The sequence below is a fragment of the Micromys minutus genome (assembly GCF_963924665.1).
Source record: "Micromys minutus genome assembly, chromosome: 24".
Taxonomy (NCBI): domain Eukaryota; kingdom Metazoa; phylum Chordata; class Mammalia; order Rodentia; family Muridae; genus Micromys; species Micromys minutus.
This window is the reverse complement of record NC_137959.1, coordinates 9,683,716-9,699,228: the sequence shown is the minus strand read 5'-3', so window position 1 is coordinate 9,699,228 and position 15,513 is coordinate 9,683,716. Positions and strand designations below refer to the sequence as shown.

Sequence of the window (15,513 nt, the reverse complement as noted above, 5' to 3'; positions counted from 1 at the left end):
ACTTGCTCTCTAGACCAGGCTGGCCTTGAACTCAGAGATCTTTGTCTGCCTCTGCCTCCGGAGTTCTGGGATTAAAGGTGTGTGCTACCACTTCCTGGCATATTTTGGTTCTTAAAATTACATTTGAGTTTAGGATTATACATTTAAGATTACCCTGGAGCCATATGAGATGGGATTTTGCTGTGCTGCCCAATCTTTTCCTGAACTTCTAAATTTAAAAGATCTTTCTACATCAGCCTTTGAGCAGCTAAGACCAGGGAGTTGTCACATCACCCGAGTTTCCTGACCTACATTTATTTGCTTTTTTAAAAAAGTGATTTATTATGTATACAGTACTTTGCCTGCAGGCCAGAAGAGGGCACCAGATCCCATGACAGATGCATGTGGTTGCTGGGAATTGAACTGGGGACCTCTGGAAGAGCAGTCAGTATTCTTAACCTCTGAGCCATCTCTCCAGCCCTACTTCTTCCTCTTCTTCAAGATTTACTTATTTAATGTATGAGTTCACTGTAGCTGTCTTCAGACACACCAGAAGAGGACATCAGATCCCATGACAGATGGTTGTGAGCCACCATGTGGTTGCTGGGAATTGAACTCAGGACCTCTGGAAGAGCAGTCAGTGCTCTTAACCTCGTGCCTGCATTTGTGCACCACAAGTTTGTAGTGCCTGCAGAGGCCATTGGAGGGCATCCCATCCTGGGGTACTGGGCTTAGAAGGCTGTGAACTGCCATTCGGGTGCTGGGAATGGAACCCATATCCTTTGGAAGAACAGTCAGAGCCCTATCTCTCGAGTCACCTCAACAGCACCCCACGCTGGCTGACTGTTTTCATAAAAGATGTTTATCAGAACACAGGGCTCCCACACTTTGTACATCATAAAAAGGAAAAAAACACAGTGTGTCTAATTCTATTATTTCCGTTTTACTAAAAAGAAATGAGGGCACAGAGAGGTTAAATCACAAGCTAAAGGTTACAAGGTCAGTGAAGGTTTGAAATATGATGTCATGGCTGGGTGGTAATGACAACCCCTCAGTCTAATGACTGTTTTAAAAATTGAGGTGTGTGCCGGGCAGTGGTGGCATAAACTTGGAACCTCAGCACTGGGGAGACAGAGACAGACTGATCTCTGTGATTTGGAGGCCAGCCTGGTCTACATTGGGAGCTCTAGTACAGCCAAGGACACATAGGCTCTTTTTCACAAACAAGAGGTGGCTAGCAATAAAAGCAGACAGGTAGCTACCAACCCGTGTGGCCTTCACACAATTCATATGCATGCACCCTATACATATGCACTTACACCACACACTCCAGACACATCATACAACTGGAAGCTGTCCTATCAGGCCAGAGGACTGATCTTTGTTTTACTTGAAAGCATTCCCTCTCACCTAATCTTACTTTAGTTTTGTAGATACAGACCATACTCAGAGTATTTTCCAAACAGGCAGAGAGGGAGGTGAAGAGCTGGGAGGCTGGGGGCCTGGGCAGGGGGCTCTTAGAACTACAGTGTATGTGGCCAACTGTTGGCTGCAGAGGGTATATAGACAATTATGTTGGACAAGATAGAGTGAGAAAAGCCATCCCTGTGTAAGACTCCTGGTGAGGGGTGAGGACCTCATGGTGGGGTGGGGTGAGGCTGGAGAGGTGGCTCAGAAGTTAGAAACATATTCTGTTCTTTTAAGGATCTGAGCTCAGTTTCCAGCAGTCAGGTTAAAAGGCTCAGCTTCAGGGATCCGTCTTCTGGTCTTAGAAGGCACTTTCACATATGCCCAAAACCACATATACATATACAATAAATCTGTAAAACATAATCCTGGCCCCACTATTGCTTTGACAATACCGGTAATCCTTCCACAGACCCTCCACGCCCCTAAATTCCTCCAGTGCTGAGGCGGGTTGAACTGCTCACGAAATTGATTCAATGAGCCAGAGGCTGGGCACAGCCAGAAGAGCCTGTGCCCTGTGGAAGTACACTTTCAAGAAGCCACAAGCGCCCTTCACTGGGAGTTAACCCAGGGCCGTGATGCGCTGTTTCTCTGGGAGCTAACAAAGTGCCTGCCCTCTTTCATCCTTTTCCCAAGAGTAACTTGCAAGGCATCTTGGTCAAGGGACAAAGACCACTCTAGATCAGAAGCCCTTGGATTCAAGTTTTTTCGTTTTTATTATTTTTTTTTGTTCTTTTTAATGTCATGCAATATTTCACAGTCCCAAGCCCACGTTTCTCAAACAAGATAGGAAAAAAGGAAAAAAAAATTTTTTTTAAAAAGACAAAGGAAAAAAAAGCAAGGGAATCCGTGGTGGTGGTGGTGGTGGTAATTTTTTCTTTTTTTTCTTTTGTTATTTCAAGCAGGACCAAATGTCAGAAAAAAAAAACCGTTTTTTCAATCTTTTTTTTTTGTCCTTTTAAAAACTGTTAGTGTTATTTTCTTGTAGTTGATCTCTGCAGGCAGTAATAAGTTTGGCGTGGCCCGCAAGCACTCCCGTGGGTCTGAGAAGTGTGTGGGGCGTGCAGCCGTCCCTCCGGCTCGCAGCCACCTCGGTTTCGTTCACCGGGAAAACGAAAGATTCAATCGAGATGATAAAACTCATCAATAGAAGCTATTTTTGTTTTTCCTCCCCGGTTTTCTTTTTTAAAAACGTTATTGTTTATCGTTTGCGGTGCGCCCGCACGGTACGGGCGTTGCGGGGGGCGGGGCGGCTTAGCACCAGTCGTCCTCGCTCTCGCTGTACGCGTCGTGCGCGCCCCTGCGGGCTGTGCGCGGCCGCGGCGCGCCGTGCCCCGCGTAGTAACCATTGGGCAGCCTGCGGCCGTGGCGCGGTGACGCGCAGCCCGCGGCGCGCGGAGTCCTGGGCGACCGCGGCGCGGGCTCGTGCGCGCCGCCTGGCGGCTCGCGCGGGCTGTCGGGCTCGGTGTAGTCGGCACCGCGCGGCCGCGGGCCCTCGGGCGCATGCGCAGGCCAGCGCGGCGCACGGCGGCAACCCCGCGGCGAGCCGCCAGGGGGCGCTGCGGGACCCGCCATCCTGCGCGCCGCAGGCCTGCGCGGAGCGGGCGAGTAGGACACAAGCGGCCGCGGGGTGCAGGGGGTCTGGGGGAGCTGGCGGCGGCCGCGCCGCGGCGTGCTGGTGCCGGACGTAGAGGGGGCTGGGCTTCCACTGACGGAACTACTGCCCTACACGAAAATCGAAACAAAGGAAATCAAAAGCAAAGATACCACGGACCAACCAGGAGCACACGGGGACACACAAACGGGAGGGCGGGCGGGCGGCGGGACGGAGAGGCGGGGAGAGGGGGCGGGCAAACCAACACAACAGTGAGGAGAGAAACGAGAAACGAGCTTCGTAAGTTTCCGAAGTCACTCACAGGCGTCCGCAGGACACGAGTCGCAGGGAAGCCGGGCCAAGGGGAAAAGCAAGAGTGGCGGGCTACCCGCGCCCGGCCCCGGGCGCCTCCCAGGCTTGCCCCCACCTGTCCCACCCACTGCGGTCCCGCCCCTGCCCCCCACTTCTGATCAGTCTGGGCCTGCCACACGCACCTGTCTGTGTGTCGCGTGCTCCCGACCCTCGCTGGGCGAGCGGGACCAGCGCTGCTCCCGGGCCCGCGCCCGGCCGGTATCCGGCCGCTCCTGTGCGTAGCGCTCTCGATCGGGGGCCGGGGGATGATGGTGATGATGGTGGTGGTGGTGGTGTGGCCGATGCTTCCGGTCCTTAGGTCGTCCCCGGTCCTGGTCCCGATCTTTGGAGGGCAGGTCACCCGATTGGGTGGTCATGCTCAGATCTGTTCCCAGGCCTGAGTGGGGAGTGGGAGACGTCGGTGAGGTAGGAAGAAGGGACCACAGAGGGAAGAGAGAAGTCTGGAGAGGTAGGGCCTGGAGTATCCCCGGGCAGCAGCCCGCGGTTTCCTTCCTATTTCACACCTCCACCTCTTTATTTTTACATTTATTTGCAGCGCATCCTCCGAAGTGGCACTTTTCTAAAAGAGACCTTCCACCTCACAGGTTCCAGGAATCAAACTCAGTCTTCAGGCTCGGCAGCAAATGTCTTTACAGGCTAAGCCATCTTGCTTGGCCTATCCCTTTTCTTAGTGTTGAATATGACCAACTTAAGACTTGGTACATGTTAGCCACCAGACACACCCTGCCCAGTCTTTTTGCTTCCTTTTAACATTTCAACACTGTCTCTCTGTCTCTGTTCTGTGTGTAAGAGGGTATGCTACACTTGCAGAGGACCTACATTCAATTTCCTGCACACATATCTGGCAGCTCAACTGCTCTAGGCCCAGGAGATCCAACACCCTCTTCTGGGCCCTGGGGGCACCTGCATTCATGATCTATCACATAGACACACGAGTGCGTGCACACACACACACACACACACACACACACACACACACACACACACACATGAACAAAAAGGAATTAAAAAAAAAAAAAAACAAAATAGAGCTGGCTGTGGTGGCACACACCTTAAATACCAGCACTCCGGAGGCAGAGGCGGCAGATCTCTTGAGTTTGAGGACAGCCTGCTTGCTCTACAGAGTGAGGTCCAGCACAGCCAGGGCTACCCAGAGAAACCCTGTCTCCCGGGGTAAAACAACTGACAAAACCAACAAAAAACCCTAAGCAAATGAACAGCCAAGGCATGTCTTTAATTCTAGCATTCTAGAGCTAAATGCAGTAGAGCCTCTGAGAGCTCCAGACCAAGGACCACATACTGAGATCTTGAGGGTTTTTCCGGTGTGTATGATGTGAGTACATGAGTGTGGGTACAAGTGTCACAGAGTGAGTGCAAGTGGGGTTTGGGACAATACTGGGTGCTGGTCCTTATTTTTTATCTTGTTTAAGACGGGCTTGCTAGTTGGTCCATGATCTTCTGGGGGTCTCTCCTGTCTCCATCTCCCATCTCACCTGGGCTGGGATAACAGATGTGCGTTACTTCATCTGTCCTTAAGTGGTTCCTGACAAACTTCTTTACCTTTTGAGGCTCTCCAGGTTGCACCTTTTTTTTGTTCAAAGACAGCTTTTCAGCCTAGCCTGGAAGTCACTGAGTGACTTAGGCTGTGAGCATCAGGGACCCACCTGCTTCTGCCTTCCAAGCACCCCCTTTTTGCTTTTGTTTGTTTTTCAAGACAGGGTTTCTCTGGATAGCTCCAGCTTTCCTGGAACTCACTCTATAGACTGGGCTGGCCTTGTACTCAGAGATCCCCCTACATCTGTCTCCAGAGTGCTGGGATTAAAGGTGTGTGCCACCATGCCCAGCTCTTTTGGAATTTGGGGTCTTACTGTGTCTCTTGGCTGGCTTCCAACTCCAGATCCTAACAACCTGCTCTCTTCCAGCTTCTCCCTCGTGGGTATCAGTCTCCCACTCTCTGGCCTTCTATTTCTTTATGGATCGATCCTCTCTTCCGGGTCCTGTGGTAGCCTACCTGTGTCCACATCAGTGTATCGGCCCAGAGAGCGCTCAGAGGTGCGGTGGCCACGGTCCCGGCGGCGTTGGTGGTACCGTTGGTTCTCCTCAGGTGGTACCCGTTCTAGTGAGTAGTCATCCAGTCGCCGGGCTTTGGGTCCCAGCACAGAGGCTGAGCGCTTCATGGGGCTGGTATCAGAGATGGTCTGGGGGAGGGGCACAGGTGTGGGCAGAGTTAATGGCCAGCATTTTCATGGTCTGCTCCTTCCAGCCCTGCAGTTATACCTAGCTGACCGGACAAAACTGGAGTGTGTGAACATCCAGGGATTATGTCCAGGGGTGCAGTGGGGGGTTTGACAGGATTTTTGCTGCTTCTTAGGGTATGTGCTGGACTTTGGCCAGAAGGCCCTGGCTAACCTCTTGCCCTGCTTTCCAGGAGCCCCTGGTGTTCAGGCTAGCCAGCTGACAAGAAGCATACTCGGTTTGCAGAGTGCAAACCTGGGAGCCCTGCCTCTCCTTGGCCCGACTCTCCTGCTCCTCACGCCCGTCCCCAACTCCAGTCCCTATCCCTGGGCCCAGCTTGAACTGCCCTAGCAGGGGAAGCATGGAGATCATTCTGAATCTGCATTTACTGTCCCAGAGTCCTTGATCTTGCCATGGACAGTCTTCAGTTCTCTCTGTAGCAGGCAGAAGACGGAAGACAGGGCCAATTGGACCAGGCCTGCTTCAACTTGTGCAGGACCCAGCCCAAGGCAGGAGCTAAAGGGACCGGAGGCAGTAGGCCTGTGGTCATTGGTTGAGGTGGAGGAACAGACCCCCAAGAAATGGGCAGGGTGGGCAGGTTGGCCTCTTGGAGGCTCTGAAGACGAAGTGGGGTGCAGTGTGGCCCCTTGCGCACACACAGGACACAACACATGAGGAAGGGGCTCCATGGGGGAGGGGAAGGGGAGTCTGGAACGAAAGGGTAGGGTGGAGGGTAGGGGAAGATGGTGGGAGCTGTCACAAACAGGACAGGGAGGGAGAGGGGCTGGAGCCAAGCTGGCCGGGCGCGGTACATACACTGAGGTTATTTCCACGTGGCCGGCCCCTTCTCCTCTGTCCCAGCCCCACAGGATGGCGCACACAGAAAAAACAGAAAGAAGGAAATAAATATAAAAGGCAAAAAGGATGGTGAGTGGCAGGTGCGTATGAGGGAGGTAGAGGGTAGAAAGAGGTTAAAATCTCCGGTGTTGAGTGAGGGGGTGCCCCAGGACCTGGCTGGCTGTCCCCAGCAACGGGCACAGAAGAAACAGGAGACAGACAGATGGCAGAGACACGAGACTGACAGATGGGACAGCAAGGCCACAGGCTCCTGGCCCATTTCATGCGATACACTTCGGCCGGGCACCCCTCCCCCGCCTCGCCCCAGCTTCAGCTCAAAGCTTCCAGGTGGCCATCAGCCCAGCTTGGCTCATCTCTGTTTTGGGACCAGCAGGCCAGGCCTGACAGAAGGGATGGAGCAGCTACATGCACCCCAAAGTCACAGCAGCCAGAGGCCAGGCCCTTGGGCCACAATGACCCAGCCAGGTGCAGCGGATATGCTGCAAACGCAGGGCAAGCTGCCCCAGCCAGACATGCCTGCCCCCTCCTGCCCTTTCTTGTCCTCAGTAGCAGCCTGGGCTTCATCCCCATTCCCTATCGCGCAGTAGCCAGGCATGCTTGTTTCTCTGTCCCCATGGGGATCTTGCCTTCCCTTTAAGGGGCTGGAGTAGCTAAGAGAAGCAGCCACACTGAGACACACGTACCAGGTACACATCCAACCACCACAACCCTCCCAGACATGTGACAGAATATGCCCCAGCCGTCCCAGGCCCCTCTAGACTGTGCTTTCGGATGCCTCAGACATGCCCTATCCTGAAGGCAGGCCATGTGCATGCATATGAACATGCCTGTTAACACTGGTAGCACACAGGTACATGTGCATGTAAGTGGTATGTGTGTGAGTGCATGGGTCACAGGGACATGTTTTTTTGCTCTGGTGGGACCCAGGTCTCCCCATGCTAAGCATGGAGACACCATGAGCTTCACCCTCCAGCTTTGGAGTCAGGATTCTAGTTTTCTTTTAAAAAATTAGGTTTTTTACTTGTGTACGCGTGTGAGTTTGTGCACCTGTGTGCAGGTGTCTGAGGAGGCGAGAAGAGGGCACTGGGTCCCCGGAGCTCCAGTTACAGGAGGCTGTGAACCATCAGTGTACTGTAGGTGCTGGGAATCAGTCAGGTCTTCTGCAAGAGCAGCACATGCTCTTACCCATGAGCCACTTCTCCAGCTAGGAGTCGGGATCTCACACAGTTCAGGCTGGCCTCGAACTAGCTACATAGCAGTGTCTGACTTTGAACTCTCCATCTTCCCAAGTGATGGGATTATAGACATAACTCATAATGCTTGTTTGAGATACGGTCCAGGTCTAGAGCCTAAGCTGGCCTGGAACTCCTCTTTCCTCAGCCTCCTGAGTGTGTGAGACACCACATGCTGCTGAAGCAACCATTCCCAGAGGCATCTCTTGCCAGAGCTGGACCCACCCCTTCCAACCCCCCCTTTGTGCTCTCAAATAGGGCAGTCAGAAGCCATTTGGCAGGAACAGGCTCTGAAGGAGTCAGGAAAGGGTGGTGTCTCCAGTCCCATACCCACGAAGCTGCAGATGGTCCCACCCAGGCTGGGGTCCCCAAGAGGTACAGGATCCTCAAAAACTTGTGTGAGAACAGCCCAGAATCCTGCAAGTTCTCACCTGGTTCTCTGCTGGGAGGCGGGGCATGGAGGCGGCCCTGGCCTGGCCTTCCATGGGGAGGTAGTGTTCGCTGTCTGAGTAGCCATCAGTACCCATTTCTCTCATCTCCACAGACTGTGAGGCAGAGGGTGGGGTAGGGTGAGTCTGGGGCTTATGTGTATGGGAGAACACTTTGTGCCTGAACCACCCAGCCTTGGGTAAGGGGGAAAGCACCACCTGGGACTTGGACTGGCTGTTAGGCATGTCGATGGGTGGCCCTCGCTCTGGGCTCCAGGTACCAGTCTTCTGGAACATCTCTTGTGCCCGCTGGGTCACCCAGGACGGACTCTCCTTCATGCCGCTTTCTTGAGCCATCCTGCATGGAGGCCAGAAAGGGTGTGCATCCTCTGGGCTTTGGAACCTGGGGCCTGACATCCATCCACAACGTCCAATAGGATACTCACAGGCCTCCTCCTGGGTCCAGCTGAGTGGAGGGAAGGGCGTTCTGGCTGGGTCCTCCCTCCTGTGTTGGCGATGGAGGCTCCATGCGCTGGAACATGAGTGGTGTCCGGTTCTGGGAAGACAGGAGGGCAGTGTGTGCAGGAAGGGCTGAACAGGGCCAGCCCCCACTGGAAGCTGAGGAGGTGACGGGGCCGAGCCCAGGGCCTTGTTTTACGGAATCATGCTACCACTCCCCCAAGCCTAACAAGTAGTTCTTGACCCCTACTCACACATAGGTAAGTCTAATCTGTCTGCTAATCTACCCTGTTCCTGTTTGTTAAGGGCATGGGTCTTTATGTAGTCCTGGCTGTCCTGGAACTCACAGAGATCTGCCTGCCTCTGCTTTCTGAGTATGTTAATTAAAAAAAATTAGCTTTTACTTAGATTTACTTTTTGTATGTGTGCTACATATGTTTTGCATACACATGCCACGGCAAATGAAACTCAGGTTCCATTCAAAGATAAGAATCTTTACCCAGGGGCTGGAGACATGGCTCAGCAGTTACGAGCACTGACTATCCTTCCAGAGGTCCTGAGTTCAATTCCCAGCACCCACATGGTGGCTCACAACCATCTGTCATGGGATCTGATGCCCTCTTCTGGTGTGTCTAAGGACAGTTATAATATACTCACATACATAAAATAAATCTTAAAAAAAAAAAAAAGAACTTTATCCACTGACCTATTTCTTGAGACCCTATCTAACTTTTGAAATTGTGACACAATGTTGTAATGGAGACCCAGGTAATCAAGTTATATATAAACACACATATATATTTGTATGTAGACATATGTGTATATGTGTGTATATGTATGGATATCTCTCTATATATGTATATCTACCTACCTATCTACCTACCTACCTACCTACCTATCTATCTATCTATCTATCTATCTATCTATCTATCTATCTACCTACCTACCTACCTATCTATCTATCTATCTATCTATCTATCTATCTATCTACCTGTCTGTCTATCTACCTATTTATCTATCTATCTATCTATCTACCTACCTACCTACCTACCTACCTACCTACCTATCTATCTATCTATCTATCTATCTATCTATCTATCTACCTATCTATCTTCCAGCCAAATTTATTCAGAACTAAGCCATTTATCACCTACCCTTTGCCATGTTCAGCCTCCACATTCCACACCTCCAACCAGTACAGAAACCTCTCTGTGCCTTTCTCTCTGTGCCAGTGTGTGTCCAGTGGACTGTCCCTTCAGTATATGAGACCCCTCTTCTGCTCTCAGGTCATTTGGGATAAAAGTCAGAGTCGAGTCACCCTGTAGTCTCCAGGGTTTAGCCTTGGACCTCCCTACTCTTCTCTCCTCCCACTTTTTCTTTTCTGTGTTACCTTAAACTCTTCAGTATTCCCTAAACTCATCCAGGTGGTCCAGCCTCAGGGCCTTTGTATGGCTGGTCTCTCTGCTTGGAACACAGTTGTGTAACATTCGTCTCAGATTGAAATATTCCTTCCTGCAGGGAAGTTCTTTAAGGCACGACGTAAACAACTCCAAATAGATGAAGGAAGTCCCTGAAACTGAGCAGATTCACCTAGCCCCTCCCTGCCCTAGTAAGCAGTAAAGACTGTTGAGAGTCATGCTCAGAGGGGTGGAGTTGCTCCAAAGACCCTGTATTAAGAACAGCTGCTAGAAGAAACTGTCTAAAAGAATTGCCTCGGGTTGGAGAGATGGCTCAGAGGTTAAGAGCACTGACTGCTCTTCCAGAGGTCCCGAGTTCAATTCCCAGCAATGGTGGCTCACAGTTTAGAGCAACTGAGTCACTTGGGAAGAACACTCTTCAACCTGCTGAGCTGCTTGCAAACTGTGCAGTTTGCTCTGGGTTCCCAGCTTTTGTGAACTGTCACTCATGTTGGGGTGGGTTTTGGTGATGCAAAGAAATGTCTTTGAATCATTTCTGCTTCTTAAGCAATCCTGATAAAACTTATGGTTCACCAAGTTGGACTCTGGTGATATCTGTACTTTGGTCTAAGGTGGAAAACCTATCTGGGGTGAGTCTCATATCTTTCTAGGATAAGTTTTGTCATACAATGTTTTCCCCTGGATATAAACCCCTCCATTTCTTTATTTCTATCTGGTTGAGCTCAAACTCAAAAGGGATCTGCTTGCCTCTGCCTCCCCTCCCTAGTGTTGGGATTAAAGGCAATGCACCACCATGCCTGACTCCCTTTATTTTTTTTAAATGTTTTATTATGTGTATGAGTCTTTTGCCTGCATGTATGTATGTGCACTATATGGGTGCTTGATGCTTGAGGACCCCAAGAACTGGGGCTACAGATGGTTGTGGGCCACTGTGTGGGTGCTGGGAACTGAACGTGGATCCTCCGCAAGAGCATCTGGTGCTCTTAATTGCTGAGCTAGATCTCCAGCTTTTTCCTTTCCTCTCTTCCTCCTTTTCCTTTTTCCTTCTCCTCCTCCTCATCTCTCTCTCTTTCTTTTTTGAGACAGATTCTTACTATACTATGTTGTCTTGGTTTGGCCTAGAGATCCCTATGTGGCCTCTAGACCAGGTTGGCCCTAACTCATAGAGATCTGTCTTCCTCTGCCTTCCATGTGCTGAGATTAAAGGTATGCACCATGGTCTCCAGTTCACTTTACAAAAGTATTTATCTTACTATCTTATGTGTGTAGGCCTAAGGTTTTGTGTGTGTGTGTGTGTGTGTGTGTGTGTGTGTGTGTGTGTGTGTGTGTACCATACATGATCAGGTGACCACAGAGGCCAGAAGGAGGCTTCAGATCCCCTGGAACTGGAGTTACAGGCAGTTGTGAGGCACCACACGGGTGATGGGAACTGAACCCAGGCACTTGCTCTTAGCTCATAACTGCTGAGCATGTCTCCAGTCCCTTCTCCTTTGGCATCAGCTGTTTGCTCAGCTCTCACCCCCTTGACCATTCACTTCACACCACACATCCTGGCTCTAGTACTTTATAGAGCTGGCTCCACTCTCCCCAGTGGAACAGTTTGCCACAATGAAAACAGTCTTAATCATTTGAGGCTGTTAGCATGTCCCCAGCTGGAAGGTAAGCTCCCTGGGGGCAGACATCCAGGCCAGGGCCCGAAATAGTTACTGACTGCCACAGGCAGATGCCCAGCGCCTGTTGGTGTCTGGAAGTTAGCAGGTATGTGTTCCCGAAATGGCCCAGCCTCACCACACTCTTTGTTCCCACTGGTTCCCACAAAGACAAACAGATGCAGCACCCTGTTCCAGGCTCCCCCAGCGATGGGAGTACCTGCTCCTCTCGCATGGCCTGCAGCTTCTTGGCCTTGCTCTGCCGGTAGTACTCCATGATCATCATGGCTGCGTAGATCTTACCCACCGTCAGGTCTGTGGCTGTGGACGACAGGTAAGCTCTCACACAACTCGGCCTCCTCTCTGAGGCTCCCCACGTCCGTCCCTGGGTCTGCTCTTACACTTGTGAGGTGTGACCAGCAGATCCAGGGTCTTCTGAGACAGGTTGGGCCAAATGGCCATCATCTCCTTGCGGAGCTCTGCGTCCATCTGCTGCTTGTCAGCCCCACCTGCAGTGTGGAGAGAGACGGCAAGCGCTGCACAGAGCTGGCCTGGCGTGGGGGCACTGCAGGGCCACTGTGGGGCCACTGCCAGGCCCCCTAGGCCTGGTTGGAGACGCCACAAGGGCCAGGATCAATCATTATCCTGGTTTCCACTGCCAACTGCATTCCTAGAGTTGGCTACCCACTCCTGCCTCAGTTTCCTCATCTGTGAAAACCATCAGGATGACAGTCAGTATTTGCCCTACCTGGGTGTTAGTTAATCCAGGAAGTGTATCATGTGTCACTTTGGGACAACACTTCCAGGCCATTCCCACTACAGCGCTTGACCTCTTGACTCAGGCTGAGTCCATACATGGGTTGGCATCAGAGTTTTGGGAGGGGTTGTGGGTTGATGACGTGAGTGATATATTGATATATGATTATACAATGGAGAGGCATTAGGGGAAAAGGCTAGTAAAACAGAAGAGGGGAAGAAAAAGAAAGGTTAGGGGAAGAATCAAGATGGAGCTGGGGAAGGAGGATCTGTATCTAGGTGTTCTTAGTTGGCGATAAGTAGATATGAATATTTTTAAGGGTTTCTATACATCTTTTTATCTCATATAGAAGGGCAGTTTGTATCTTTGTCTACTGGATACAAGCTTATTGTGTAGAGGGTTTGTGAATTGAGAATTTAATATATAAACCTGCTTGATAAGCTACTGGGCTTTGGAGTCATGTTTGTGCCGGGTGGTGGAGAAAAGGAACACATGGCAGGGGGGTGTCATACGTACCCGGGTCAGAAACAACAGGGTGGGTGGGCAGAGTGGACCACCTGGGAAGGGAACCGCGTGGAGAGGGCGGCTTGCAGACTGTGTGACAGAGTCCGTGTGGTTGGCTCCACAGTTGTGTGGAGTCCGCAGAGTGAGACTGTGGGGCCCGATAAAAGGATAACCAACCCTTTTAATATTTACCGCCACAGGAGGTTACTTTGGTTGCTGGGGATGGAACCCAGGACTAGGCAAGAGCTACATCACTGACCTACACCAAAAATGTCTGAAATGCCATGCTTGTTTCATGTCTGAGGCACTTGATAGTTTGGACCAGTCAGGTTTTAGTGATGATGGATGGAGCCATCACTGTAACAAATAGCCCCCATTAAAAAAAGATTACACACACACACACATATACATACACACAATATACATGTGCTCTGTTTGTGTGTGCATGTTTACTTGTGTGCCTCGTGTGGAGGTCAGAGGGTCAGAGGTGAGACTTGGCTGTCATTCCTCAGGAGCCTTCTATCTTGTTTGTAAAAAGAGAATTTCTCGTTGGCCTTGAATTTACGAACAAGGCTAGGGTGGTTGGAAACTGGGCCCTAGAGATTCCTTTGTCTCTACCTACACAATGCCACGCAGGTTCTCGGGGGCTGAAAGAAGGACCCCTCATTGCATGGTGAGCACCTTACCGACTGAGCTGTCTCTCAGCCCCTGTTCCTTTTCCCCTTTTGTAAACTTTTAAAAATAACATTTATTTGTGTGGTTGTGCGCATGTGTGTGTGTGTGTGTGTGTGTGTGTGTGTACATGTGGAAGTCAGAGGACACTTGGAGGAGTTAGTTTTCTCTTTCTACCATAAGGGTTTCAGGTGTCTGATGCAAGCCAACAGCTTTACCTGCTATCTTGCAGGTGCCCCAGCCCCTGATTTAAACACTTTATTTTCTTATTTTTTTTTTATGTATTGATGTATTTATTCATTAATTTATTTATCTGGTATGCTGGGGCCTGAATTCAGAACTTACACATGCTAGGAAAGTCCTCTACTGCTGAGCCACACACCAGCTGTTATTTGAGTAGACAGAGTTGGCATGGTGGCCCAAGTCTGTAAACCCAGCCCTGGGAGACGGAAGTGGGAGGGTCAGAAGTGCTGGGCCAGCCTCCACTACACAAAAACTGCAAAAACAAAACTTACTGTTGTAAACCTCTTGTTGTAGCACTTGGGAGGCTGAGGCAGGGGAATTGAGGGTTCAGGCCTGTGGCTAAGGAGATGGCTTAGTTGTCAGGAGAGTGTGCTGCGCGTGTACAGGGCCCTCAGTGAGGATAAGCAGCAACCATGGAAAGAACTGTGCACTGCTGTGTACCAGCAGTGGAGATGGAGATCCTGAGAGCTGGCTGGATACCTGGTTGCCCAGGCCTCTGGTGAGTAGATGTGGCCTGACATGCTTGGACTTTCCAAATCATGGCTCAAACATGAGCAAGAGGGTAAGCAACAGGGTAGGGTACCTGACATCTTTTCTTTGGCCTTGGCATATCTACTCACGGGTGAGAATACCCGGATGTTCATGTTTACATACAACACCACACACACACACACACACACACACACACACACACACACACACACACAGGAGGGGGAAGGAGAGAGAGAGGAGGAAGGGGAAAGGGGGTGGGAAATGAATAAATTATAAGATGAGTTCAAAGTTGGCCTGGGTAACTTAGTGAGAGCCTGTCTCAAAAGTTTTACACTCCGTGGGTTCCATCTCCAGTGCCTAAAAATAAATAAATACAAACTAAAAATCAGATCCTTGCCTAGCATGTATAAGGCCTTGTGTTCTAAAGCCAAAATCAAAAAAAAAAAAAAAAAAAAAAAAGGGAGGGGGTATTTACAGTGGTGTTGAGAGGCAGGCACATGAGTGGTCTAATCGTGATAGTATCTCTGTGAGTAGATTCTGGCAGCTCTAAAAGAAGGAAGGACAGGATGTCTCTGATGACTGGGAATGTCATAAGTGGATGAATGTGCCTCATGGTCTTGGGCTTTGTTAAATCATATCCAGTTTGGGAAATGTCACTAATAATGGGACACATACAAGAAACCCAGTGACCTATGACAGGTGCTTCAGCTACCCTGGCACACCTGAGAGAGGCTGTCAGCCTCTCCACCCTAGTTCCTCTGCCATGAAGTGTGACCTTTGTTATAGCAAGTCTCGAGCCCCTTATTCTAGCCATGGGAGTCACTGGGGCTCAGGATGGGTCGACAGGATCATGGTGTTGTCCTTACGTCTGAATCATGAGCAGGGTGACATGCCACTTGTAGGATTATAACAGTATGGAGATGTTCCACGTTCCCTTTACTCTGTTACCCAGAGGTTGGGGACAGGAGGGCCAGTGAGCCTTTTCCAAGAGTATCTTTTCTTTGGGGTTTTGAGGCAGGGTGTCACTAAACAGCAGAACTCAAAATCCTTCTCTCAGCCTTTCCAGTCCTGGACTCACCCATGCGTGTCATGGCACTTTCCTCGGGCCTGTCTTTAAGGGACTCATCAACACAGTCCCAATCCACAAACAGGAG

The 15,513-nt window shown here is 50.7% G+C and overlaps 1 protein-coding gene across 1 annotated transcript in view; it reads right to left on the bottom strand.

The window, feature by feature from the left end:
• Positions 1–2,700: 2,700 nt before the first annotated feature.
• The window catches only part of CACNA1A (calcium voltage-gated channel subunit alpha1 A), a gene marked incomplete at its 3' end in the record, with an annotated part of 212,417 nt that continues 199,604 nt past the window's right edge, over positions 2,701–15,513 (bottom strand). Inside the window, exons 38-46 of the mRNA XM_080936643.1 lie at positions 12,093–12,200; positions 11,912–12,012; positions 8,612–8,721; positions 8,385–8,523; positions 8,169–8,282; positions 6,464–6,499; positions 5,424–5,610; positions 3,535–3,788; positions 2,701–3,171 (exon numbers count right to left, since the gene is read on the bottom strand). Of these exons, the coding sequence (XP_080792769.1) occupies positions 2,701–3,171; positions 3,535–3,788; positions 5,424–5,610; positions 6,464–6,499; positions 8,169–8,282; positions 8,385–8,523; positions 8,612–8,721; positions 11,912–12,012; positions 12,093–12,200 (1,520 nt within the window). The remainder of the gene's footprint in view (positions 3,172–3,534; positions 3,789–5,423; positions 5,611–6,463; positions 6,500–8,168; positions 8,283–8,384; positions 8,524–8,611; positions 8,722–11,911; positions 12,013–12,092; positions 12,201–15,513) is intronic.